We start from the raw sequence: 13,735 nt of genomic DNA on the forward strand, positions 1-13,735 counted from the left end.
CACCTTTTTTTATCCTCAATTTATTGTCTCGCAAATTATTGCAGAGTCTCACATTATTCTAACGTATTTTATACACGAGTTGGAAAGTTGTGTGTAAATAATTAGTAGGCTTGCGGGGCCTGGGAAATAGTTTAATAGTTACTTTTATATTTTTGCACAATTCTACAACTCCATGGGAATAAACTTAAAAAACACCGACTATAGGTATAAATTATATAAGCTATGTGATGCACGTGTTGCTTGACTCATGACCACGTAAATTTATGTATGTCTATACATATACACTTGTGTGTAACATAGTATATATATATGTGCATATATATAAATGGGGAATTCCACGCCAAATCAGCCACTGCTGGACCTTTGCATTTTTAAATTTACTATTTTTTTTTTCTTATTTTAAGCTCATGATAAGGAATACACCTGATTTTTTTCTAATTTTTATCTCAAAATAAATGGGCACACCTTGGGATGTTTTGAAAAATTTTCCATTTTTTTTTTCGTTTATCCATAACTTCCAGAAAAATATTGCGATTCGAAAAAATGAAGGGGTTAAAATTTTATTGTTTTGAAATACTCTTTCGGTTAGGATTATGTTGAAAATCATTTCGACTCCCTCATTTTTTCAAATCGTTTTATTTTCCAGGAAGTTATACATAAAGGAAAATAAAAATGGAAAATTTTTCAAAAAATTTTAACGGCTGCATTTGTTGAGAATGCCCCATATTTATACATATATGTACATATAAATTCCGGCGCTGGGTCAATATATATAAAGGCGTAAAGTGACGTCTTACTTAAGCAAATGGACGGGCGATTCGTCGGAAATATTGCAGTAAAGATTGTCAGACACGTGGACAATATGAGCGTTTGATACCTACCAAGAAATAATCGAAGCATCGGAAGGACTGTATCAATCAATCAGGTATGAAATTTTAGCGACGCGCACGTGCAAAGTGTGATAATAATCATCCCGAGTCGCTGATGATCCGTCGTACCTGAAAATCGATGGTCGTTTGCGAGATTTTTTTGTTCATTATTTACGTTTTTTTTGTTCAGAACAAAATTATTGTTCATTATTTATGTTCGAGATTTCTCAATCAATACGGAATTACGTGTTTAATTAAAATTTATTACTGATCGTGCTTTGTCCTTGGTGATTTAATTCGCTCCAGTTCTCGAAGCTCTGTAAGGTGTCTACATAATACGACATTGATCTTCATTGACCATTTTCATTCCGTAAATGTTTACGCCAAGGCGTATGCATCGCACGACGTGAATCACTTGCAATTACCATCAACGCTTGTCCGTGAACGTTTGATCATCGAGTTTAAAATTATTCTGCTATTAAATTTCTCACTACAACGAATATTCAATAAAAGCAAGTGTTTTTTGTTTGAAATAATATTATATGTATATTTATTAGAAAAGCAGAGTTAATATATTTTTATGTATAAAAGTCACAGATTATAAAAATATTGATATATTTTTATTTATTATATTACATAAGAAACGTGAAATCAAAGATACAAGAGTGAAGATAATGTTATAACAATTCGATGATGATCGTGACTACAATTTAATTGACAATTACGTATACGCTTTGTACTTATAAATGTAATAGTAATTGCTGTCCGTGATTGTATAAATTATGCGTAATTATACGTATGCTATAATATCAATAAACAATCGAATATAGAAGATATACGCATATTTCGTAATTTTGAAAACACGTCACGTAACAACCACCACTCTAAAATTTCAGGCCCGCAATTTCGGAAACAAATTGAGCTGTTGGATACCCATCCTTTCGGATGACAATAAATCACTCGTATGACAGTGAAAATAACATGGTCAAAAAACGTACGATTTTAATATCTGTGTTTCAAATACCTGATGGAACATTTAAATTTCAACTTTATTCTCGAGTCTTCATTGCAGAGTTAGTCATTATTCTTAAGCACAAAAGGTTTAGTTGCTTCATAACATGGTTTCTATGGTCGTTAAAAGCTTTTCTAACTCAACTCAAACCTCAATAGGCTATTCCTAATTGGAATATTATGTACGTGCGTGTTTATTATACGTGTGCAGAATGTATAACATGGTGAAATCGCACTGGGGGGTGTAGCGTCGGTGCGATCGATTTTAACTCTACATGACTTCGCTGGCGTGTTGAGGGGGGAGAAACTTTTTTTTCGCCCTCAGCGTCATTCGCTTTCTCATAAAACAAACCCTCAAACGAGAAGAATTCGCATCTTTTAGCCTGTTTCAAAACAGTGTGAGTCACGACCACACTTGGATAATCCCGCCTCGTCCGTAGTTTCAATCAAGCGTTCTGATATGCCGTGCATGATATAAACATTTTTTAGATTATCAGTCGCGTCGATAGCATTTGTCGGTAATAGTTTACCGTCGGTAATCGCGCAGCTTTAATAGTCGATAAGTCGACTCATTACCCTGCGAGATTACTCATCTACAAACCCCGACGAGAGCCAGAAAGTTCGAGAAAAAACCGTTAGAGGGAAGTCCTAGCATCTAAACCGTTGAAAAGTGGCGAAGGATCTCTTAATTACAACAATTCCACGACCGACGCATCGAGAGGCCCTGAACGTGCTGAGAGATTGGCGATGATAAACATGTTTCTCTTCATAATCCTTCCTTTTCGGGCATTTCAGAACGTAGCGCTCAGTCGACTCTTCTCTCCGTTCGCAGGGACACACGCATTAACCGCAAAATCCTGGTAAGCGGCTTTGAAAGGATGTGAGCGCGGATCGCGCGCAGCTGTTACAGAAAACCACATCAGGTACCCGTGAGGTGGGGAAGGACAGGTCAGGGACAACCCACGAGAAGTTGGATTGGGGTATCCGTGAGCCTCTTTTCACGTCCCCGCAGATGTGACCGGATACGGTTGGATCTGTAGAAAAAATGTCAACCTCAAAGGGAGAAAAAAAAAGCGTTGCAGGGGAATAAAAAGTTGGATAAAGAGAGACGCCCAGGCAAAGAATGAAAAAAATTAACACGTGTTCATATCTTTATAAGCTTATTCTTATCGACCAATCGCATGATCTGTGCGTAGGCATGATTTGCAGTTCACTGTGTCCTCCGACCAACAGCGAATTGCATTTGCAGTTATGAAAATTATTCAACTACAAGCTGCGTGGTGATTGATACTTTCTAGTGCCGAGTTTTTAGCAACTCGCACTTTCTCAACCGTCCCATTGTTCATGTTCATACCTATACCAGTTTGTCTGCAGCGAAGGTATGATAATTTGGGAATTACATTTGTGGAAAATTTACGTAGAGCTGTTCAAATCGCAGGTGCAATCGAAGAATCGTAGAAGATTCTGAATTTAAGTTGAAATTGCGAGAATGGGAAGGCGATGCGAGCGAAATTGGAACACGTAATACGACGGCGAGTAGTTTTGGAGCGCCCGCATGCTACGCTACTGTCGTCGGCTGGCGCTGGTTGGAGGGGAAAGAGAGAGAAAGAGAAAGAGGATAGCCTCGGTATAACGTCGGAGAGAGACGAGCAGTAAAAGAGAGAGACGGAGATGGAGGGAGCGATGGCGACGAGTACCGGTGCTGCAGTAACCGGCTGGCGTCCGTTGCCTCTCGGGTGTCGAAAACGTGGGCGAAAAATAGATAATTCATAGATTTCTAACGATAGTATATTGTTATCGAAACGCTTCCACTGTTTTATTAACGACAATTGAGCTGGATACATCACGGCTCACCGAGACTTTCCATGTCAACGCCACGCACGCTGTCGAACTGGCGAGCGTGCTACGCCCCGTGGTTACAGACTCGAATTCGTCGGTTTGTTTCTGATATTCTAGTGGTTTTTGAGGATAGATCGGTAACGTTACTACCGCCTCGGGAAACCGTCGTAACAACGAGCAAGCCCCCGCAATATTGAGATGAGCGATCATGGCTGCATACACTTGAATAATTTCAAAGCAGCCAAGGGGATACAGCCGTACAAAGTAATACACTCCTATTTCGTGACCAGCACTTCGACCGAGGCACGCGTAAGGAAGGTGCGACATCTTTTTACACATCTCCAAACCTTTAGAGATACTGATAATAGTGTGGAACACCTCCCTCTCTCTCCCCCATCTATGTTTACAAATATATTCCACCATTCCGAATATATATTATCTATGTACGTCTAAAGGTAAATATTATATTATCAGTCTGTCACGGCAATTTGAATCAACTATGTTTTTCTCCAACGCTCAGATACGACAGAAAACAAAACACGCTCGATCGCGATAGTGTTTTGTCGCGGACTGCGATCGTCCGGTGTCACAGCCACAGCTACTCCTCGCCCACCTAACTTCACCCGACTTTCAAACTTATGCCACACACTCTTGTTCATTCACATTTCCAGCATGGTAGATAGCTATGCGAGTGAGAATTCGTACTTTACCGACACGCGCCTGCCTCTCTCCCGCTACTCGCGTCCGACTAAACACCTCTGCAAAATCATTCTTCTTTATTCAATCCAAACGGATAGCAATTAATTGAAAAATACTGATACACCTCGAGATTTTTCCGCGATGAAAATAATTATGAATCCTTCGTTTTTTACTCACAAGTACCAAAAACGTACGATATATTATACAGTCATCGCGTACTCTGACGTATAAAGACCGTACACACACATTTCGCTCAATGTCAGAGTACTCGAGGTGTCATTCTTTCAACACTTATGATCAAGGTATAAGCAATACTGGAAGTGAAGTTACTCACTTCTCTTCTTATCGTCGTGTATTACAGAAAGAAACGAGTGATTATTATCATTCCGATTCGAAATCATGGGCTCCCAAGCATTAAATGCAAATTTCCTACTCGCGTCCCGATGTTTCCCGAATTTTCCACTCCTTGATCTTTCGTTCTTTTTTCATTTCTCTTTTTCATTAATTTGCATCTTCTCAATTTCTCAATCGCCCTTCAGTCGTTTGAGCGCTTACCATTTTCAATTTATTATAATCATACCTTTTATCTAATATACGTATGACCATATTGTCATAACGATCATTTTGCCTGTCAGTCGTAATAGGCGGCGAACTTTTTTTTTCCCCTCCAGAATCTCACCCCTCCCCTTTCCGACTCTTCTCGTTTTCTGTCGAATTTTTCCACTCGTCGAACAGGTGTGGACATTATATTCCTTTGTCCGGCACGAAATTATGTTTACACGCCATAATAACGCCGTCTATACTTATTTTTCATATTTATGACATATGTATTCCGTGTATTCGAAAAGAGATTAACTCACTATGCATGTTGCAAAAATCATATCTCATTGATGAAATCTTTTTTTTTTGGTATTTATTGATCGAAAATCAATAATATTAATCAATGTATAACTAAGTTCATAACAAATAATCTTTTCTAAAGCAATTAATTAGACCGCAAAAAGATCGAGATGAATTTTCATGTTCTAAGATTATCGTCATCTGTTATAAAATTAGATTTTATTCATAAATAACAATATAAACCTACAACGAATCTTTGATTACGATGTTTATAATTTTATTTTTATTGCATTACAAGTTACTCATATTTGACTGTGCATTGCAGATAATGTATCATATCAAAAAGAAAAAAACATGATTATACGCCAGCAATGTGAATCGGTATAAGATAATAGAAAGAAAATTTGTGAGCTAATTGTGACACATTTAGTTGTTTAGTCATTAAAATAATAATAAATAATCATTTATGGTATACCACTAGATAATATATAATTAATAATCGGTCCATTTGTTTGTTGTTAGAATTCAGGCTATATTCTCTTTATCTGTGGTCAAATAAATGCACTTCTTTCATCTATTATAATTATTCTTATATTTTCGTTTCACTGTACTTTCACTAATAAAAAAAAATAAACTCTTACTTGTATAATATTTTTCGGACTCTCACTGAAATTAAAAGTGAAGCGGATTAAACTAATTACTAATCAGTTCAAATATTCTATTAAAGAAATATTTAATTTCTAAGAATCTTTAACGTAGCTGTAATTTTAACGTTAATTAAGTGTAGTCGTTGATAGTGTAGGTCTGTTGATTGTTCTTATTATTCTTTTTCTCCTTTTCTTTACAGGCAGTGAGCTGTTTGTGTCACACCTGTAAAACGTACAAGGATCGCCTTCACTCGTGTTTGCACTGCATTTTTTTTGGCTGTTATTCGAAAGGACACATACAAGAACATGCCAAGACCAAAAAACATTTTTTAGGTAATAATGTTTTTCACATGGACCAGGTTTTTATCTAAATCATTTAGAAAATATCGAGTCTATTCCACATCTTGTCCTTCATAAATGATACAGTACCTCTCTCTGATGATGATAAAAGATAAAAATTGAATTTCCATCCAATCACTTTTAAAATAATAATAGAAATAAAATAAAATGAAAAATTTATAAGAATAGAACAACAATTACGTAAGAAATACTTGAGAAGATAGAAAATTAGACACACATGCCGGTAATATTAATAGGATAGTGGCAGGTATTACTCGAAGCACACAGAAGGGACATATATACCTAGTCTACAGTATTTATTTATAGAAATCTGTAGACATTAGACAATTTAGACATTTTTTCATACCAATTTGATATTATTTATATTACAAAACAAACACCTTTAACGTTGCTCTAATTTCAAGGGCTGTTGCTGGTATTAAAATAGGTAGGGACCTATTCGTAGCCGAAGGACGAATAAACTATTATTACTATTTACTTTGTAGCATTAAGTAACAAACTTTGCTAGAGCTAAACAGACGTTGAATATACAATTGTTTCACTGAAACATTGTAATTTATTTGTTTTCAATTATTTGTGTAACTTGTTTTCAAGGTTTCGATTTGAAAATATTAGTGGTTTGGAATCAGTGATGTGCATAGCTCTTTTATAGCATATTTAAATGTAAGTCAAATTGATATTCTTACTTGATGATATTCAAAGAAATCAAATTTAAATTTACAGCCGTCGATCTGTGCTACGGCAACATATTATGCTTCCAATGTGGGGACTACGTGTACGACAGGGAATTAACGGCGGTTGCAAAATCACAGTGGAGCCAGTCGGCGAGATCACTTAGTTTGGGAGAGTTTTATAGAGCTTGGGAACCGACACAAGTCGAGGCGGACTTGCTAAGAAAAAATCCACGACGTCGACGCATTGTGGAAAATTCCACTATCGGTAAGAAAACGTTGAGAATTGATCCCCACATTCCTAACTGTTTAAAATACCTAAATAAAATTTTTCAGGTCTGAGAGGTCTGATAAACCTCGGTAGTACTTGTTTCATGAACTGCATAGTGCAGGCGTTGATACATACGCCTCTTCTTCGGGACTATTTTCTAGCCGATCGACATCATTGTCCCCAGCCAAGCCGTTGTCTAGTTTGCGAAGTATCACACCTTTTCCAAGAATTTTACTCCGGGAACAAGGCTCCCTTGACTCTTCACAAACTTCTTCATCTAATTTGGACACACGCCAGGCATTTAGCTGGCTATGAGCAGCAAGATGCGCATGAATTCTTTATTGCAACGCTAGATGTACTCCACAGGCACTGCGAAGCTGCTCCTATTTTGGTTAAGGACAACCCTCATCATTGTAATTGTATTATAGATCAAATATTTACCGGAGGACTGCAGAGTGACGTTGTCTGCCAAGCGTGCAAGTAAGGAAGGGTTTTACGTTGATATTGCAAATCGGATTAGGGTAACTAGCTTTCCACGTCAACAGATCCAATATACTTTAGTCAAGAATCAATTATCCTAGCTGACATTGATGTGAAGGCCTTTAACAGTAGTCGAAAAAAATGACCGATCATATAAGAGAACTGATGATAATTAAATTTTCAGTGGAGTATCGACTACAATCGACCCTTTTTGGGACATCTCCCTGGACTTGGGCCCCACTGCTGGAGCATCAGGGCCTGACAGTTCGGGTCCACCTACCTCGTTATTAGACTGCCTAGAACGTTTTACACGTGCCGAACACTTGGGATCAAGTGCGAAGATAAAATGTAGTAATTGCCAAACTTACCAAGAAAGCACAAAACAATTAACTATGAAACAGCTACCCATCGTTGCCAGCTTTCACTTGAAGAGATTCGAACATTCTAGCATTCAGGATAAAAAAATATCAACCTTTATAGCCTTCCCTGAACAGTTGGACATGACTCCTTTTATGTCTCATAAAAGAAACGGCAATAACAATGCCACTATGGATAGCTTGCCGAAAAATGGCGAAGATACTGCCTTCAGTGATAACAGGTATTCTCTCTTTGCTGTTATCAACCATGAGGGTTCATTGGAAACTGGACATTACACAGCATTTATTAGACAGCAGAGAGATCAGTGGTTCAAATGTGACGACCATCTCATAACCAGGGCAAAATTGAAGGACGTGTTAACCAGCGAAGGGTAAGTAGATTAATACTCCTTGTTGAATCTGACAAAATAATACAATGTCGAACGCTTGTTTGTATAATAATTAACTTTTTATTCATTAAAATAAAAATGTTTTAGGTACCTCCTTTTTTATCACAAACAGATCCTGGAGTATGGAAAAAACAGTAAAGTATAAAACCCAAATCATGTAATTAAATTATTTATCTTGACAACGATAAGTCAGGCGATAGATTTTAAGTTGATTAGGTTTATTACACGTCGTGTATAGGTAGGATTCTATATGTTCTAACTTGATACTTCAGTGTTTTTTTTTTCGAATGTTCTTTTGATTATGCGAGCGGTTGAACGATTACTTTAAAATAAATTGCGTATTTATTTCTCAAGATATACTTGCATCAGTTTTAATGTAAAAAAAATTAGGAGTATAAATAATTTAAATCACAATAATCATAATAATTTATAATAACTATTTAGTTTTACAACTACTTAATTACAACTTTTACCTTCATGACATATTATTAGGGACAAAGTGATTGGCTGCAAAAACTTTCTTAAAATATATCGTAAACCTAATTTATCGCTACCGATAGCTAACGTAAAAGTATATCGCTGTAGTTTTAATGGAACCTAAGTGGATTAATTGTAGGATTTGCAGAACGCCAATTCACCGTACGTATATTTCAATATTTATTCAATCATCTTCCATTTGTCAAATAATTACTCGAGCCTACTTAATCTATTACTGTCAATCCGCGGATTCCGTAGAACTCGTTAATGTGTCGTCGACTCCGATCCGCAGAGTTAAGAACTGACTGATATCCGCTTCACAGATGGAAGTGGAATGATTACAGGAAAAGTTTTGCTATTTGTGTACGTACCTCTACGGTTCATTTCTGTTAAAGTATTATTAGCAGACTCTGTAATCCCTAATACTCTCGTGCTTTACGGATCTTATATCGATAAATGGACAAACTAAGGATAATAAATATTTGTATTGTTCGAACGAAACTCACAAATGAAATACTAAGCGAAGTATCACAGCTGTAGTAGGTATAATATTTGCCATCATGTTATCAATCTAAAGAGGATTAAAGTCCTATTAACGATGATACAGCTGGATTCTGTTGTCCAGTTACGTAAGAATTAGTTTTCTAAGATTAGCTCAATTTTTTTTAAATTGCCAAAATATCGCAATTTTTGTATATTGATGACGAACGTTGTTGTAACTCCTCCCTCTCTCCCTTACTATTATACACAAACATTATACATATGCGGGGCTGATCCACTTTATTGAAGTTTACCAAGAAATTCCAACTACTAGTGACCGATTGACTGTGCTCACTGTTCTTTACTATCTCCACGAAATCATGTTACTCTATGGATCTCTTTAATTAAAAAAAAATTTAAATGCTGACTCTTTCGAGTTATTGTGATCACTACCGAATAATTAAAATAACTTGTATAGTACGTGTAGTATGCGGTCTTGTGAATATGCCTGATCAAGACAAACTTCAATTGATGTAATGTGGAACTACCGTGCATACACGTATAGTGATTAATTAAGAACAAATGAATTTTGTACAAATAAAATAGCTTTGATGAAGTGACTACGTATTTCGATGCGATGATTGATGATGATGATTTACGTCCAACTGTGTATATTAAATTATAATTTGAATAAATTTCTGGTCGCTAATTGTAAATTTAAAATTTGTCCATTTTTTAATTTGCTGTTATTATGGATTCAATATTGCTAAATAACGTCTGTATTTAAACTTCAATTGTGCAGTTTTTCTTGCATACAAGTTACTCTTAATTTTAGTTACGTGAAATGTTAGCTTGGATAAAAGATGAATTAACGTACACATGCATTGCAGGTGATTGTAGAAATAGAAATATTTCTAATTTTGCCCGAAATAAACAATCTGATATAATTTGATAGTAATCCGAATTGTACGAAACTCAAGTTTACTCTCTAGTAGTTTTTGCTAATTACACAATTTCTAATATGCAATACAGTTGAACAGAAAAATGGACTTATAGCAGAATATCAGAAAACAGAATTACCATCGAGCTAATTTGAATCGCAGGTTAAACTCGCGCTAAAAGTACTCAACTTGACACTTGAATTGACGACACGTCATCAACGACGTTGTTTACCACGTGGTTATTCCCGATGATTTCAGCTGAATATCGCAATCATTATTTGAGCTGCGAAATGAACAGGAATAAAACGAAATTTGATAATTATGCTGACATGCGTAAAGATTTGGTGATTGGCTTAATTATCTGGACAGAGTAAAGGGCTGAAAAATAATTCCACGATGATACGAATGTTTCAAAGATGGACGCTCTAACTTTTGGTTCGCACAGGTAAACATAACTCTGGCATAGATCCAATGTTTCGCAAGTTTTTTCATAGATAATTCATGATTCGTCGCATTATTACAAGCTTCATTTTTCAGGCTTGTTCACCTTGACCTCAAGGGCGCTCCGCCCCGAGTTTCTTACCTTGAAAAGGTCTGTATCGCAAGAAATATACAGATACCCTACATATGCGCAGCATTTGTTTGTTTACGTTTTCTAATTTTGACAGCTGTCATAAGGAGGACTTACTTTTTTTTTTCAATTCTGACAAGTAAAAGGCAAAGAAACTGGTGCTTTGTGCTGTTCTCATTCGTCGCATAAAATATTCTCATTCTATTCGGGGTGAAAGGAAAACTAAGAAAAATTTAATTGCACATGTGATCGCATGAACGTTTTATACTTGTCGTCGAATCTAACCTAGAGGCGATATTATCAGACGTTTCTTATTTTTTCAGTTGTTTCCCCTGCTGCGATCATGGGGTGCCACTGGACTGCTGCTGGAATGGGAAGATACCTTCCCATACAATCGAGAATTGACTCGAATTGGAAGCCACGGCCCAAGCAGCATAGCCAACGGTTACACAATGCAAGAAGCACGACAAATATTGCAAATCGCAGGAGACTCTGGGCTAGCAGTTGTGCCGTTGGTTCAAACTTTTGGCCACATGGAGGTAAACCTGTCCTTGAAAATTTCATAATAATAAAATTCGTATGTATATTTCATATTTCAACAATTACGGCTTCAAAAACTGAACAATATTTCATTTGTGTGCAAATTTAATTACATCTTAATTTTAAACACAACTGATAAACATTATTTTTTAGTTTGTATTGAAGCACGATGAGTGGCGATCGTTACGAGAAGTTGAGCTGTATCCAAGTTCGATGTGTCCTTCAAATCCAGCTGCATTACCGCTGGTGAAGTCTTTGATACGTCAAATAGTGTCCTTTCATCCTGACATACAATATTTGCATATAGGAGCTGACGAAGTCTGGCACATGGGATTATGTTCAGTGTGTATAAAAAGAGCTACCGCCAGCAAACATGGGAAGTCGTCGTTATTCTTGGAACATGTTTTGGCTGTCGCGCAACATGTACAGGAGACATACCCGTATTTAAAAGTTATCATTTGGGACGATATGTTGAGAAACATAGATGTGCAGGTTCTAAATGGTGTGCACGTAGCTAAGATATAAATACTACTTTATTTACCTAGCTTGCTAGTATTCAACGTCATAAGAAAAATTTGAAGGCAATTATCGTCAATACAGAATCACTAGCATGCTTCGAGTTTATCTTGTGTTTAGCATAGACAATGTGTAATGTCCTTAACTTAATATACTGTATTATTTCAGAACATTATATTGGAAAATATGTTGAACCAATGATATGGCATTATAATTCCAGAGAGACCTTTTGTTTGCCAGTAGGTGAGTACTTTTCCAATAATGTATGTAGAGCTGACTGAAAAATTTCTCAATATTCCGAGACTATATATTGTTAAGTAAGTAAAATTGTATGCATTACACAGACATTCATGCAATCAATTTTCAGGTATATGGGACAAATATAGTGTTGTATTTTCAAATATCTGGGCTGCAACAGCTTTCAAAGGTGCTACTGGATCCTGTCAACACATACCTGTAATTCAACATCACATAAGTAACCATGAACGATGGCTAGAAGAGTTGAGTACTCATGTCAACAAAGTTTGTGAATTTCGTGGAACGGCATTCACCGGTTGGTCGAGGCATGTGCCTTTCTGGCTAATTTATTTTCACATTTACGTATGAACAATATTAGTCGATAATTTTGCTTTACTTATTCACCAAAACTATGATTGAAATAATACTGAGCAGTCGTTGTAATGTCTTTCAGATATGATCACTATGCCACGATGTGCGAGCTCCTGCCAACAGCAATACCATCTCTGGTGATGTGTTTAAAAGTCTGGCTACACGGATATTCGGAAGAAAGACACCTAGAAGTAGCTAAAAGCTTGGGCTATGTAGACCATCCACTTCACATAGTGCCGCAACAGCGACCAGCTCCTATACCAAACAAACTGTTATTCCCTGGATGGCAACTTGCAGTAGGAATTGAATGGTTCCTTAACTTCAGAACCAAGTTTCACCATGTAGTCGATAGCGATCAGTAAGGGTAGAATACTTGTACTTGTAGAATACTTGTACTTGTAGAATATCAAGAATTGCTCTAAAAACATGCCAATTTCTGAACAGAATAGCAACGTGGATGAATCCTTGGCAAATTGCGAACAACTATACAAATCCTATGCAGTTGGGGAGTTTGCTGACGGCTTTGAGCGAGTCAGTATTGCTTGCCTAATTATTTTAGTGCACAAGTTCCAACTAGTTCTAAGTTCAATCGAAAGTACTCAATGTATTCTAGATGTGACGTACGAATTCTATAGTTTCATAAAATTGCAGCTTATTGTTGGAATTATCATCGTTGGAGGGCTATATCCGAGTTCAAATGGAAGTTATTTTGTTTCAACCGACCCTGGAAGAATGGACTGGTACACATATTCATCCCCTGAAGAATAGATTGAAACAACTAAAACAAGACGCAGAGAATCAGTTGAAACACGGCTGTAGGGTGTAAAAATGAATTATACCGCTTGACGAATTTTATTAGAATTGGGTAACTCAATCACTTGGGGTGCTTCAAAGTAAAAAGACAACCAAATACCGAATTCATTCAATGAATTTTAGCGGCTAGTAAGTTGTACAGAATTAATTAAGACTGGCCGAATAAATGCTTGAACGTGATATATTATAAGTATTAAACGTGTCATGTAATTATGAGAGGGGTAATAAACTGGATTTGTAATAAAGAAATGTATCACCGAGTTTGCTGAACATAATCATAAACAAACGAAACTACAGAATTTCGATAATCAAGGGAGTCAAAATTATATTGTCAA

General features: G+C 36.4%; 2 protein-coding genes across 3 annotated transcripts; both read left to right on the top strand.

The window, feature by feature from the left end:
* The first annotated feature begins 2,502 nt into the window (after nucleotides 1-2,502).
* Nucleotides 2,503-10,129, top strand: LOC124416783 (ubiquitin carboxyl-terminal hydrolase 22). Of its 2 annotated transcripts, none has more exons than XM_046898113.1 (6): nucleotides 2,503-4,037; nucleotides 6,106-6,238; nucleotides 6,989-7,204; nucleotides 7,273-7,687; nucleotides 7,872-8,435; nucleotides 8,541-10,129. In XM_046898113.1, exons 1-6 carry the CDS (start codon nucleotides 3,918-3,920, stop codon nucleotides 8,596-8,598), a joined length of 1,506 nt encoding a protein of 501 aa, XP_046754069.1. In that variant the 5' UTR covers nucleotides 2,503-3,917; the 3' UTR covers nucleotides 8,599-10,129. The 2 variants fall into 2 exon arrangements, with proteins under 2 accessions (XP_046754069.1, XP_046754070.1); XM_046898114.1 differs by lacking the exon at nucleotides 2,503-4,037 and adding an exon at nucleotides 4,629-4,720.
* Nucleotides 10,130-10,548: 419 nt separating this feature from the next.
* Nucleotides 10,549-13,649, top strand: LOC124416784 (hexosaminidase D-like). The gene is made up of 9 exons (XM_046898116.1): nucleotides 10,549-10,796; nucleotides 10,889-10,943; nucleotides 11,246-11,461; nucleotides 11,616-11,964; nucleotides 12,147-12,221; nucleotides 12,346-12,541; nucleotides 12,670-12,945; nucleotides 13,032-13,118; nucleotides 13,239-13,649. Exons 1-9 carry the CDS (start codon nucleotides 10,768-10,770, stop codon nucleotides 13,411-13,413), a joined length of 1,458 nt encoding a protein of 485 aa, XP_046754072.1. The 5' UTR covers nucleotides 10,549-10,767; the 3' UTR covers nucleotides 13,414-13,649.
* Nucleotides 13,650-13,735: the final 86 nt, after the last annotated feature.

Source organism: Diprion similis, chromosome 3 (assembly GCF_021155765.1).
Source record: "Diprion similis isolate iyDipSimi1 chromosome 3, iyDipSimi1.1, whole genome shotgun sequence".
NCBI classification, from domain to species: domain Eukaryota; kingdom Metazoa; phylum Arthropoda; class Insecta; order Hymenoptera; family Diprionidae; genus Diprion; species Diprion similis.

Coding starts and splice junctions, on each gene's coding strand:
- LOC124416783 (XM_046898113.1), top strand. CDS start 3,918: ATGAGCGATCATGGCTGCATACACTTGAATAATTTCAAAGCAGCCAAG. Junction 4,038..6,105: donor CCGAGGCACGCGTAAGGAAG/GTGCGACATCTT, acceptor TTTTCTTTACAG/GCAGTGAGCTGTTTGTGTCA. Junction 6,239..6,988: donor GACCAAAAAACATTTTTTAG/GTAATAATGTTT, acceptor TTAAATTTACAG/CCGTCGATCTGTGCTACGGC.
- LOC124416784 (XM_046898116.1), top strand. CDS start 10,768: ATGGACGCTCTAACTTTTGGTTCGCACAG. Junction 11,462..11,615: donor AAACTTTTGGCCACATGGAG/GTAAACCTGTCC, acceptor ATTATTTTTTAG/TTTGTATTGAAGCACGATGA. Junction 11,965..12,146: donor AGATGTGCAGGTTCTAAATG/GTGTGCACGTAG, acceptor GTATTATTTCAG/AACATTATATTGGAAAATAT.